Genomic DNA, 14,776 nt, shown 5'->3' on the forward strand with positions numbered 1-14,776 from the left:
TATCTTGGAAATATTACCTAAACCCCATGAGATTAGAGAACAGTATTTTTCCTGCAAAACATACTTTAAACTGCTTACCCAAGTTCATACTGTAAGCCAGTGGAATATCTTCTGAATGTCTGACTCTGAATTCACATTGCAGCTAAGCTCCACTCCTTAAGTTATGGATTATGTAGACAAGGTAATGGAAGATATACAAAAATCTGTAAAGGGCAAGAAAGGAATTATTATGACAAAATTACTAGAGTTAACTATTAGGGATGATTTTTGATCAGAATTTCTTCTGCTTGATCCCTCTCATCATGTGAAAAAAGTTTAAACTGTTCAGCAATTAATCAGAAGATGATGCACAAGTGGAGTACAGAAACACAAAAGGTTGGCAATCACTATCATATCAGCTGAAAGTAAAGAACAACCGTTTCATTGTTCAATGATATGGTGCAGTGTCCCATTTCCTCAGAAAGGGAGTTATGGCACATGTAACTCACTTTCAGCTCTTGCTAGATTCAAGGAGAAGTACAAGAGCTTTTTTACCTTACTTAAGCAGGCCAAAATCTCTAAGCAGGAATTACAAAGCAGCTGCCATTCCATAAGTATCTCAATCAAATATATTTATCAGATTTCTCAAGCATTGCCTTAAGCCTTGGTGCTAGTGTTATTCTGCAGCCTTATCACTGGAGAGATTCAAAGTACTAAATAAAGATAAAGATCTTTATGTATTATTACCAAAGGATAGCTGAAAAGCTTGAAGTTATACTCTGAAGATTGTTTCTTTGAGAATTGGAATATGAGATTCAGAAGAGATATTTCATGATTTGCTGCCATTGCAATGAATAAATCCAATGAGACAGAAGTTTTGCATTCACTAGTATTTTCTGTATGTATTGGCTTTCTTCTTGGTTTGTGTTTGGGTTTACAGGTCTTACTTGAATAGACTGGAAATCTAGCTTGTAGAGATATGCATGTAGAGAGACAAACATTTGGTTTTACAGAAAAGTATGCTATGTAAGTGGACTGAAAGGATTGAAATATTGATTCAGTTTTGGCAGTGAATAAATCTGCCTCTTTGAGAAGTTGAAAAAGATGTGTGATACTGTAAATTATGAAAGGTTGTCTCCAATTTTCATCTCCTCCTGCTCAGTAGGTGAGACACTGTAATTTGCACATATTTAGTTAATTGCTATATTTCTTGCGCTGGCTCTCAGCATCAGCTACACTTAGAATCCCTAGACTTCATTAACTATGCTAAGCTGAGCTCAGAGGAGAAGTGTAAGGACGTGTCATTTGTAGGTTAATATTTTAAGTCTTCAAAAAAAAAAACATTACAAGAATGGGATGCATGGATAGGATGGAAAATGGCATTAGCGTGAACTCTTAACTAAAAACTACTTAGAAGTATTTGATTGTCCGGTTTTGTTTTTTAAGTTGATAATATGCCTAGAATCCTGTTCTTTCTCTTTCGTTTATTTCTTCCACTGCCCACAAAATTTAACTTGTGCGAGCTACCTCTCTGAACCCTGGGAGAAAGGGAACACATCCTTGTACAGTGAGGGAGTCATCTGGTAACAACATGTAACACTTCCTTCATCAGCGGGGGCCAGTGGTCTAAGGACGAAGGACCATGTCCCCACGTCCCCATGTCCCCACATGACAGTTTCAGTAAAAGGTCACCAACCCTAAATTTTTTTTTTTTCTTTTCTTGGCACAGCAGAATTCATAAGGGGACATGGCCTTTCTTGATCTTTTGATGAATTTTCATGCACTACATGTTTGAAGTAATAATGAGAATGGATTTTTGATTTTTTCTGTAGGCAAATCTCCTTTTCGTGAACATAGGTCAGAAAGTTAGTATCAGTATGTGTGTCACATCAGTGCTGGTAAATAAAACAATCATTATTCTATATCATTCCAATGTAGTGATGTACCAGGTATTACAGTAGTTTCAGCCAAGAGCAGTTCCAAGTCTTATACAGGGAAATATCACAGCATCAGTTTTTTTAGCGACTGTTAATCAGATAAACATCTATGGTTGTCCCCCTACACCAGGTAAAATAAGAAAACATTTCTATAATTGATTATTAAAATTCTAACAGCACAAAAGTTGTGCTTAATACAGGCTTAAAAAAGCCTCTGTATTAATTTGTAATAACACAGATACTGCCTGATGTCTGAGAATTTTCTGAGGAACTCATCTTGGGTTTTCTTAGCCTTTCTAGTATTATTTATAGCTAATTCTTCTACATACATTTTCCTTTTACTGCTTACTTCTCTTCCAGACAATGTTAAACTGCTTCTCTGAAGTTGGACCACCCTCAGATCATGGGGTGTATTGATTTCCAGTACATGAACTGATTCTTATTTTCTGTTACAAAAGGGTTCCTCTCTCATGGCATGCTATTCCTTTCCATTAGAATCCCACTGAAGCAAAATTTTTCTCTCCACCAAATGCCTCCTAAACTAGTCTACTCCCATGCTTACAAAATTAATGACTTTCAAAGGTTTGCTTTGCAATGATTTAGTTTCTTAGCTTGTTGAAAAACACTACTGAATAAATAGCATCATTATATGGCACAATACTTAACAATATGGAAAATGTTTAAAATTATTAAATATTATTAGCAAGTTTAAGCTGAAACTTTAACATGCCTTCATAGCCCTTAATATTTTGGTCAGTACTCTGTATGGGAGAAATTACTTTAAAGTGCAAGTACCACTCTCCCCTCACCTTTCCCCATATTTTACTGTTATGTTGGCAACTTCTTTTAGCAGGGATTAGTCTATTAGGAGTATTGCTCAGAATACAGTAAAGCAAATGTAGTTCCAGGAGCCGTAATAATCATTACGGTGTAAAAGCTTGCTGGTGACAGACTAAGGTCTGTGCAGTGACAGCACAGCAAATTTTCTATCTTAGAAATGTAGCTGCAGTTTCTGCAGTTCTGTTCGCGTTCCCCTTTATCCACTGTTTCATGTTGTCAGTTTGCTGGCAAACTCTTTGGGGTTTCAGCTGGAGCTCTGCCAAGTAAGTTGAAAAGAATTCCATTTATTGTTTTTACTGCATACCTTCCTTAAATGTAATGGATCCGTGAAACTATTCATTTCACTTCAGTGTAGCTGGCTTTTATTTTCTATTACCGCAATTATGTTGCATACTGTTTCTAAGCCATTTCTTTTTTGTTTTCTTCCAGGCAGAAGAAAAGGCACATTCAGAGGTAAAAATTTTTCTTCATTCTGTATTGTATTATATTATTTTAAAATTTATTGCTTATCTGCTATGGCTAACCTGCTGAGTTGCTGGGGAAAAGAAACCCTGTGTCTTTGAACCACTTTTGGGGAAGTATGGGTAAAGAGCTGATGCAGCTTCTAGTGCACTGGAAGGTGTTTTCTTAGCATCATGCTGAAGAATGCCTCCTGGCTGAGGTTCTGAAAAGGTGGAAAGAAACTCTGAGAATCGGTCTTCTAAGTGGAGGATCTGTGATACGTCTGACTTCAGACTTACTACCACTCTCTACTGGATCTAAGGGACTGTTCTATTCTAGGTAAAGTGCTGCCTTTCAGGAGAAAAATACTTCAAATGTTCGCTTTGAACTTCTCTCCCTTACATTTTGCATTATATTAAATTTCTGAAACTGACCACTTTGATGGATTTCAGAGCAACGCAGATTGATCTCAGGTATAAATCAAATCTGACATGGAAAACAGCTTCTTTCTCCTCACAGTGTATAAAAATGGGTGACAAGCCCAGGTCAGCAGCTGGATACAATTACAGCTGTTCTCCAAATGAAGTCCTGGTTGTATTAAAAGGTCACCAAGGAGTAGCAGCAATAAAATGCAGCACCAAGGGGTGCACTTCCACTTCACAGAGCTACATGCCTTTCAACTCCTGCATTTATACTGCTCCATTTTTACTACTCTAGTCAGAGAAAAAGTCAACTAAAAGATATTTTGAGAAAGCTGAACAAATAAACATATTCTTCCTTAGTTGACGCAGTATATTTCAACATAATTTCTACCTGAGTTTTCTAAGCTCCTTTCTCTGAAAGAAGAGAGAGAAAGCTAGAAAAGCATGCCATAGCTCAGTAGTGTAAATGACAAGTCGTCATTTCATTGTCCTTAATATAGGGATGTATATAGAGGTGAAACAGTATTTCTTTCCTGTGTATTTCTATATGATGTTTTCTCAGTATTTAGGTCTGCTCTGTGATGCTCTTGCAGAAGATGTTAAACAGCACTTCAGAGCTACCTTTGCATAGTTGCGGGAATGTGATGGAAGTGTAGCTTAAGCATGAAGGTCAAATAATTGCTATTGAAAACCAAAGATAAAACCTGGAAAAAGGAAAGTGGCAGTCCAAGATGGAGAACAGCTCAGTAATCTCTCTCCTTTACTCTAAGCTGGTGTAAATGACCTAGCTATTTTTGTATCATGGATGTACAGGAACTTGTTCATTCTTAAAGCTTGTGCAATATTCCCTGGTGGTTTTCATGGGAGTCATCATATTAAAGTACTGCAATAGTCTTTACTAGTGAATGTTATGTGCTCCCTTTCCTAGGCTAGTTTTAGACATTTTACTTCTCTAGTCTGGAATAATTTCATTTATGTCTGAATATGAAAAGGGTTTCAAAGTGAAACTCCATGCTGTGCTTAAGTTCAGTGCAATGCCTGGAGTCACTGTAAGATCTCAAATAGGGTTAAATGATCTTAAAATGATGTGCAAGCTTCATGCTAGATATCTATCCTAGCTGAAATGTAAACAGATATTTTTCTTAAGGATTCTGTTTTTCATAAAAGGATACAGGAGCCTTGAATTAAGTTTATTTTCATGTCAACAGGCACATTTAAAGCTACATTTTTTTTAAGTTGGCAAGCAAGTTTTTGAAAGATATATAAGGTTTAAAGAGGCTGCATGTTTGAATTGCAGGGACTGTAGGAAGTACTGTGTTAAGAGACTAAAAGAATACTACTGTACCTCATCTAACTTTAGACATCCATGAAGCAGAAATCTGTGTCTGAGGTAGTCATCGAAGCCTTCTTCATGCCAGGCAGTGAGGGAGTACTTTTTGGCACTTCATCCGAGTCTACTGTAGACATTTAACATATGTCGGTGGCATCACGTCTACAGTCCAGCAAAGTGAACCTCACCCAAATTTTTTCATGTTTCATAATCACAGGCCTCATCCAGGGCTGTTGATGTTGCTTGCTCTAAGGATATGTTTGGAGCTTCTGGGATTTGGTAAAAAACCTTGACATTCACATGTGCAAACAGAGGATTGTACATATGAAGTAATTAAGCATTTGCCCATATGTGCTCCCTTAACCCGGATCCTATCTCATGCACTGGTTAAGTGCAAGGAAACAGTTGGAGCAGCACTAAGTGCCAACCTTTAACAATCTGTATTTCTGAACAGTTCTGAGATTAAGATGTGAAACTAAGACATTGGAAACCTATTAGTGATCCCTTAAGAAAACAAAACAAAACAAAAAAACACAACAAAAGGAAATTGCTGAAATACTAACAGCAGTCTTTTTTTTTCTTCTAGCAAATTCAGAAACTACGGAGAGAGCTGGTTGCATCACAAGAGAAAGTTGCTACTCTTACATCACAACTTTCAGCAAATGTAAGTATTTTTGCTTGTGATCATAGCCACTACAGAGAATACATTATCAGATTGGCTGATAGCTCTTATTCAATTCAAGTACCAACACGTGGTCTGGGAGGCTTTTACTATTTACTTATTTAGGTGTTCTTCAAATTAATTGTTTCATTAATTGTCTGTATTGCCTCAGCTTCAAGCAGAAGAAATCTTGTAATCAAATACAGAGGAAATAGAAATGAGAGTTTCCAACTTTGGATGTGACAACAGTCATATCCAGTTCAGTTTCACTCTTTCCTCAGAATCAATTTTAAAAAGCCCAAAAGTAAGGAGACACAACCAAAGAAAGGGCATGAATTACAGATTCTGATAGAATTCATTGTAATTTCATTTCACAAAGATAAGCCGTACAAAATACAGATTGACGTGGAGGGAGGAACGGTACAATTTTATATAAAATTCATATGCTGCAATAACTGTGCTGATATATAACTAATGGAAACTGGGCTATTTCACAGAGAGCTCCCTGATGTTCCTTCCAATTGTCATACACCAGTAATATGAGTTATTGAACATGTTATCAGAAAATAATGCCAGATAGGGAATGTGAGCTACAATCCTGTCTGGTTACTATGGTTTCAGATGAAGTTTACAGATAGTTACTGAACAGTTTGTTGTATAATGATTTTTAAATGCAATTCAGGATATAACTATAGTTACCATTCCCAAGAAAAGCTGAGATGCAGTTGCAAGAGAGTATCATTTCAAGAAAGCAGTTTCCTGATACTTTGGGCAATCTGTAGAGCACCCTTCTTTGAAATATAGATGTACTGAGTATTTAGATCTATAAATACTGCCATTATTTTCAAGAAATTACTTCAGTCGATGAAGTAGTACTGTGTTCATGTGGTGGGAAAACAGTCTCTAGCTGTGTGAAAGCTGTTTGTTCTCTTAGGACTGCCACACATGAAAATGTGGAAGAGCTACTCTCAGCACTTTCTGCTCTGTTCAGGTGGCTCCAGAACACCTGTGGGTATTTGTACCTCTGTAGCAGTACGGGTTGCCAGTCGGTCCCAAGTTCTGAGAATGAACTAGCAAAGCAGACAATACTGGAGTCCTGCAATGTTTGTAAATTCAAAAGCTAGATTCTGAGTTGGGTTATTCATGTGGGAATTTAAAGCCAGCATGCCTATCCTTGGTATGCGGTTCCATCTCTCGTGTATTTTAGACACCGATCTTCATCTTTGCCAGATTGGGCAGTTCTTCACTCAGCCATCCTGAGAGCAACAATCTAAAACCAACAGCGAGAGGTCAGAAGAGCTAAGCCAGCATGCTTCGGGTAGTCATGTTTGCTAACAAGTCCGTTGTTCTCTGCAGGGCACTTTTCTTTCCACCAAGAACGCAGGGCTGCAGCCACTCTGCCTTGTGGTGGGAAGCACAGGGAGGCAGGCTGTGGCTCAGCTTGGTACACAGCACAATCACAGACATCCACACATCCACTCTGAGTGCCTTGTTAATGCCAATGCAACAGGAGGTGGTGTTATCCGGGGATTTAGCTTGATTCCTGCAAGCCCTTGATCTAGTGAAAGATGTCACTGCCCACAGCTGGAGCATTGGACTAGACGATCTTTAAAGGTCCCTCCCAATTGAAACCATTCTGTGCTTCTGAGCAATGGTGCCACATCAGTAAGACTAAATTGTTTGCCTGTGGTGGGCTTGTGCTCAGGTGCCTGTACTAGAGCTGGTGTGGAAGCACCTCTGATGGGGATACCTTGGGCTCTTGGTACCATTCCTCACTTTACTATGTGGGCAGAAAAGCACTTTGCTCTTCTCTCCTTCCTCTAGTTCTGAATAGAAAGCATCAGCATGTTCCTTCTTGCTATGTTCAAAGGGGGAGTTGAAAGATGACTCCATTTAGTCTCCATTCTTTTCCAGTCACCCCAGCAATACTGCAGCCTATAATACAGTGACAAGTGCAATAGAGGGAGGCTGGCAAGGCATTCTCCCCTGCAGCGGAGGCAATGAAGCCATCGTTCAGTTCATTTGGGCAAATTGTGCCTGATTTCTCCCCAGTGTTATTTAGAAGTCATTGTCCTTATCTCTGGCCAGTATTCCTTTGTGTGGAGTAAACATCGTACAGACTGGTTTCTAATAACATTACCTATTCCAGGCAAATTTTCAAAGTCAGCTCCAAGCTACAATTAGATTTGGTCCCTATTTCAAAGAAACTTAGTAAAGCTAAAAATGGATAGTTACATTTTGGCTTATTTTTCACTCAGACGAATTCTGCTGCGTGGGTGAGAAATAAATTGGGTCTGATCTGTATAACTCAGATTATATTGGTTGGGGATCTGCTCCCATGTACTGCCTCTGGACTTCTGAACAGCTAGTAAGAATGCCCACGACTTTTCTACTGATCTAATTTGAGGGGTAACGTTTTCAACAGGACAGTTAAAAAAAGATATACATGTGCATCTGTTTTTGCCTATTCAGAAGTACCACATTGGTAAACCTGTATGTGCTTGTAAGCGTATATGTATATGTGCACACACACTGTATGTTGTGTAAGGGTTAATTTAATCACATTCTTTTGACTGTGTCACCCACCTTCTAATCCATCTCCATGGAGACAGTCCTTAAACTCTAAACCCATAAGCGGCCCTAAAGCTGATCCTTTTAGCACATGGGGTTTTTAAATGGTACCAGAGAAATCTTTCCATTTTCCAAATCCCTAACATGTGGAAATTCCCTCAAAATTAAACTTGTCAGGAGCATGAAACAGAGGCTTCAACTTCTCCAGGCATGAACAAGAGATTTAGACACCTTCACAATGAATACGATCTTAAAAGAAAAGTAGATATTACTAGATATTATAAGTAAATATTTTTTGGGATGCTGTTATGAGATACATATTTTACAAAACAAAAAAAAATGAATTTCACAATAAGTCTCGTTCTGAGTTCATTCTCTGCTATTTCTGGTACAGAAGATGTAAAGCATTAAAAAAACACTTCCACAGAAGTCCAAAGGATCAAAAGAGGCCCTTAAAGATGTGTTGGTACTAATTCTGTCAGTCATTTGAGCACTTTATGTAAATAAATTCTATGAAATATCACTTGAACATCAGGCATAAAATCCAGCTTGAAAGCAGACTGTATATACAACCTTTCAATTGTGATATGGCCTCTGAAATTTAGTCTAATTACAGAACTGGTATTTAAATGCCAGTGATTATATAGTTTTCATAAAAATTATGAGAGTAGCTAACAAATACTTGATTTAATTTGACAAACTTATGAAAAACCCAGATGAGCGTTCAATTTTCATGAACTTGTACTGTCTTAGCAATGAATTACTTGCATGTGTTCATTTGTCATTTATCTCCTAATCTAAGAGACATACTTTACCAGCCCCTGGCGTTTACAGAGAAATAGTCCTAATCACAAAAGCTGGGATTTATGCTCAGAGAAGAAATCAAAACCATGTTTTACTCTCTAAATGGATAATACCACTGCGAGCCTCATTTCGAGTCACGTTTGCATGCCAATAAAGCTAAAACCTGCACGAATAGTAAGTCTAACACAGAAAAAAGTTTGATCACTGCCTATCTTTTCTGTAGATAGATCCGTCTCTGGCAGGCAGAGAACTGTATGAAACGAGTAGCTTCTGTGGTGCCTTTGCTGACCAGAAAATGACTCAGTCCTTTCTGATGCCTTCGCTATAAATGCAATCATTTTAGCCTTAATCCTAAACTCCTCCAAATTTCCATACTTTCAGTGTCTGAAAATAGGCAGCACTGTTTTCCTTGCTGTTATCTGGAGAAGAAACCTGTTATGAGCCAGAAATCTTGTTCCTTCACGTTCATCTCAGGCCTGAATTTGTTGTTACCATTTCCCTTTGTAGAACTGAGAAGAAATACTGTATGCAAGTGAAAAAAAGAGCATCTTATTCATCACATTTCAACACTATTCATGTCATTCTTTGCTTCACCACAAAAGACTGTTGGTGACAGTAGTACATGTGTCATTAAAAGACTGTCAGGCTGAAATTTGACCTATTTCATCCAGCCTTTGCTTGGCGTATTATTTTATATCAAAATCTGTCAGTTGGAAGTTATAGCATTTCTCAGGCATTTTGGAAACCTGTGCTAAGACTTTTCTTATTTGTTTTCATTCATTATTCAGATTTTGTTGGCTGGACTTAAGTACTATGCTTGATTTCAGCAGTTTATTTCATTTGATTAACCCCAAAGTGTTTTGCCTGCATATGATTAAATTCAAGCAGGGCCCAGCTGTTGTTTGGATGCTTAATTTACAGTTCTTTTCTGAGATTCAGGCTTTTCCCCTGGTGCCTGTTTCGATGTTGCTGAAGGGCAAATCGCAATACTAATTAAGAAAGGGCCTGTTTTCGGTGCAGAAAGTGTCCAACCAGCAGACTTCCTACATGACTGACAAGGGCTCAAATTCCAGCGAGCAGCCTGAACCCAGCCTGTTCGGAGGGACTTTGATCAGTCGCTTTTGTACTGTATAAAGCTGAAGGGTGCATGCTTGCAAACCATAGTAGACCCAGGATGCCAGTAGACAGCGGAGGGTGTTCGCTGGCCAATACTCTTGTTTGGCCAGCTCTGAACCACTATCCTACAGACAAACAACAAGAAAATAGCAGGCGGCGAACAGAAAAGGTCACCAGATGTACAGTTGCTTCTTGCAATCAGCCTGATCCCTTCTGGCTTCTCACACCTGCTTTCATTCAGCCATGTCAGGTGGGAGGAAATTTATTTATATACCTTTATTTTATAAACCTGAACACCGAAGGTCAAATCGCACGGTGTGTCAGCAGATAGTCTTTGGATATGCCAATGTCACGTCCAAAATGGGCTGTAAACCTAAGAGCTGAGGTATTTGGGGTTTGGCTGGCTGGGATCATGTGCTAAGAAGGAAATGTTTAAAATCAAATCTGTCATCTTAGCACTGAAGTCATTCCCTGAGCATATATCTCTCTGACTATTTCCAGTGGGAATTTCACATGTTAATAAAAGTCAAAATTAATCCATATGTGATCTACAGATTAAGAGCTGTACATCATCTGTGTATCTAATATGTATATCACGTTAAAGATGTATATATTGCTGTAGGCATCCTTCCAGTAGTGCCCAGTTATATAACTCTAATTCCAGTATATCTATTTCCAAGTACAAATGCTGCATTCAATTGTGAAGATATGTTCTTACTTTAGAATAAATTTTATTTAAAGAACTTGCAGTATTCAGGCTATTTTATATGGTATTCTAATAACATATACCATGAATGAAACTACTGAATCTAATGCAGAGATTTCTAAGGTGTGAGGGATTGGCTGTACATTTTAAAAAAAATTCTATTCCTAAATATTTTTATGAAAATGAAAGAATAGATCCTTTTGGATAAAGTAAATAATCCTCAGAAATTGAGGATTACCAATCCAATCAAAATCAATTACCAAATTTATAAATGTAAAATCAGTTTCTAATTAGAATTTTTCATTTCTAACGAGCATTTTTAAAGTCACAGTTACTTCTTTCTATTTCTTTCAATTGTTTTCTTTTCTGAATTATTTTGCATTTAACTATTTAAATACAAAGTCTGATATTAAATGGGAATATACATATACATATGTTTTATGCATACTTCCACGGACATATTAATATACTGATAATCTAGCCTTTTTCAAACTAACTTTTCTTATTTTGTTACATAGTATTTCTTTTGGGACAAATCTTCAAAAGATTTCAACAAGTAGGAGTTCCCTAGACTGCTGAATAAATAAACATTTGCTACCATGGGGAAACGCAGCAGAGTTTATTACTCTGAATGTAAAATTAGTGTTTTCTATTTCATAAAAAGAATATTCTGTTGTAATAAATATTTAAAGTAATGAACAATGCGATCGAAGTTTTTTTTCTTGAATAGTTTTTGGTTGATGGGCCTTTGAATTACGTTTCTTTATTATTAGAAAATCAGGACCTGATAGTCTTTATGTCAAATGACTTAGGAAGGCTCCATCATCTTGATCCAATTACATTTATGATGCAAAAATTTTAGTGTACTGTTCCAGGAAGGTAATGTACTCTATCACAGGCTGAATTTTGCTAAGAATCCATAGTTAAGACATGGCTGTCTTTCTCTAAAGACTATCAGACAATAACTTAATAGTTTCAGTGACCTTTGATGACATTTTTAATGATGCTTTTTAGTTCTTAATTTCTCCTATGAGTTCCTTGTGGTTTATTCATGTACAGTATAAGCTGAAGTTGTAGCTGTGGAATAGGAAAATACTTTGCACAAATATGCATAGTTAGGTACCAAAGAACTGTGGTTGTCGCAGTCTAATTGTGAGAAACGGACAAAAGCAATGCATAATTAAGCAAATTATTCCTCCTTTCAAGCCCTCAGTCCCCATTGTTATTCTCATGGTAAAGCAGAACCACGGGCCATCAGTCAAGCCATAGATTTTTTTATGAGGCAGGGAACAGTGAGCTCCATTAGTTTCCTGTTAAACACATGTAATGAAGAGACATTTGGCTATAATTCTGTAATAGTGCATCTACTTTGTCTCTGATTGTGTTCTGGGTCAGTGGTCATCATCTTTGGGATTAAAACACCATAAATTAGTCTGGATATTTTTAATATGTAGGTAATTATTAAAGTGAAAAGTAAGTTTAAAAACTGGTTACTTTTGTCTTCTCAGAGGAATAGCGTAGTGAAAACAACTGAAGGCTGTAGTTTCCAAACTAGCTAGAATAGCTTTATATCGACTAACAGGTTTCAGAGGTGCATTTGACACATATGCAGGTTCATTTCATTTAAAATTAAAACTTCAAGAATATAGCATGTTATAAATGTTAAAATGAGAATATGCACAATTACTAATTAATCCTTGACAAACTGCACATGTATCTAGTCTCATGTTTACCAAAATTTAGTCCCTGCAGTATGTATCCTTTACCAAAAGAATTATCCCTAAGGCATCCCTGCAGATGCAGAAAGCGGGTGGATTGACCTCTATTTTACAAGAGCATGTAGTGATAGGACAAAGCGTTAATGGTTTTAAACTGAAAGAGGGTAGATTTAGGTTAGATATTAGGAAGAAATTCTTGACTGTGAGGGTGGTGAGGCAGTGGAACAGGTTGCCCAGAGAAGTTGTGGATGCCCCCTCCCTGGAAATGTTCAAGGCCAGGCTGGATGGGGCTTTGAGCAACCTGGTGTAGTGGAAGGTGTCCCTGCCCATGGGGACTTTCTCAGTGAGGAAGTTCAGTTAATCCATTTGTGCATATAAATATGTTGTTTGTGAGTTATATTTCCAAGTTATTGCAGCGCCTGTTTGAAAATTTTCCCTATTACCACTTTCGAGATGGTAAAGAGAAAATAACTATTTTCTTCTGTATTTACTATTTGGTGTTGTGAGAGGAGTGGATGGAATTTTATGGGATTTCATAAAAATCAGATTCTTACTTTCCGTTGGCTGAACAGGCTGGTTTAGCTTCATGGTTTCTTTGTGACCACTTGCCCTTCTTTGCCTACAAAGCTTGATGTCAGTTAGAATCAATGAAGAGTTGAGGTATTGTTTGTATAAATTTTGCTTGCATAGACAATAGGGTGAATGTTGTTAGAAATTAAAATGAAGCTTTAATTTTTTTTTAATCTTTTAATCAGTTTAAACTTTATTGCTTTTCTTATTGAGAAGGACTTCCAATTTTCAAGATTGTCTTTTGTATATACATTTGCACACATGTATAAATATTATATTTATATTTTATATAAGTTTTTTATTACTTTTATACACACAACAGACACATATATATATAATCAATAAGATGAATAGACTAAGTAATGACCTTTTATAAAACTAACTGTGATATTTTTTGTTTGATTCTCAGGATGCCTCTGGAGTATTTTATTTGCTAGGTTAAAACTTAACTTTTAAGATAAAGTACTTGAATTCCCATGTTGAAATGTTCAATAATTGAAAATAATTGTTCCTGGATTTCTGTTTGGGAGCAGACTTCTTTTGGCCAATATATCAGTGAACTCAATGCAGGGCATTAAATCCATAATTCATTTCCAGGCAGAGATACCTAAGTTAATCTCCTTGGGGGCTAAAGAAGCCTGAGGAACACTGGGCTCACTTGACTGCTTCATCTATCCAAGTTAGCTCAGTCTGAGTTTAAAACTAATAGAAAAGAGCTGGAGAAGATGGGCTTGGAGGGAAAAAAATATTAAAAAAATTATATAGATCCCGGACAAAACCCAGAGTAGGACTGCTGGGTTTCACAGAGTCCAGATATTGTTTGTCCAGCCAAAATGTATGAAACATTCTGTATATTCTTGAACGTTGGAAAGTGCATTTAAGACCTATTGTCACAACGAATGTTGTCTTCTATTTCTTTCACAGGCTCATCTAGTAGCAGCTTTTGAAAAAAGCTTGGGAAATATGACCGGCCGCTTGCAAAGTCTAACAATGACAGCTGAACAAAAGGTACGTTTACCAAAGCAGATACTTTAATGTGGAAAACAGTCAGCAGATTATATTAGAGTTTTGTTTAAAAAACACTGAAAGGAACAGGGACAGCTGTGACAATAAGACAGACAGATCCTTCTTTATTGGCTGTTGCGATCAAATCTTCATAGAAGCTCCAAGAGAATTAAACTGTGCAGCATCAGGTTTACCCAGTCAATATCATAGTTTGAAGATAAAGTCTTTCGTTTCCAGATTTTAATTAAAACATAGGCAACTCCAGGTTTAATCCGTACTGAAAGATCCTGTAACAAAGACTGATCATAACCTGCTGGAGTGGTTCATTCCAGCCTGCCAGCATTTGTCAGAATAATAGAATTGTGGGAAGGGAAGAACTCTAAGTAGAGAGAAACGACTCCATTCAGAGTGTTAATGCAGGTTGGGTATCCTGTTCAAGAGGAAACAGTTTTGGATTTCACTGTGCTGTTTTGACTATTCGGGAAAAAAACCTTAGCCTGATAGGTAGTAAATTTAATGTGAGCCTTTGTACCAAGCTCAGGATTAAGAGGCTGCTTAGCATCTTCCAGGGTTGAACTTCTGCAACTTTTTGCCCTTATTCATTTTGAACAGTATCCTATAAAGAGAAAGGCTTCATTGAGCCAAACTGTGAAAGAAACTGTATATCAGTGAGCTA

General features: G+C 37.2%; 1 protein-coding gene across 1 annotated transcript in view; it reads left to right on the forward strand.

Annotated features, from left to right (window-relative positions):
• Positions 1-14,776, forward strand: part of NAV3 (neuron navigator 3) — a 269,185-nt gene that overhangs the window by 224,628 nt on the left and 29,781 nt on the right. Inside the window, 3 exon segments of the mRNA XM_068400337.1 lie at positions 3,186-3,209; positions 5,536-5,613; positions 14,020-14,103. Of these exon segments, the coding sequence (XP_068256438.1) occupies positions 3,186-3,209; positions 5,536-5,613; positions 14,020-14,103 (186 nt within the window).

Source organism: Nyctibius grandis, chromosome 5 (assembly GCF_013368605.1).
Source record: "Nyctibius grandis isolate bNycGra1 chromosome 5, bNycGra1.pri, whole genome shotgun sequence".
Taxonomy (NCBI): Eukaryota; Metazoa; Chordata; class Aves; order Nyctibiiformes; family Nyctibiidae; genus Nyctibius; species Nyctibius grandis.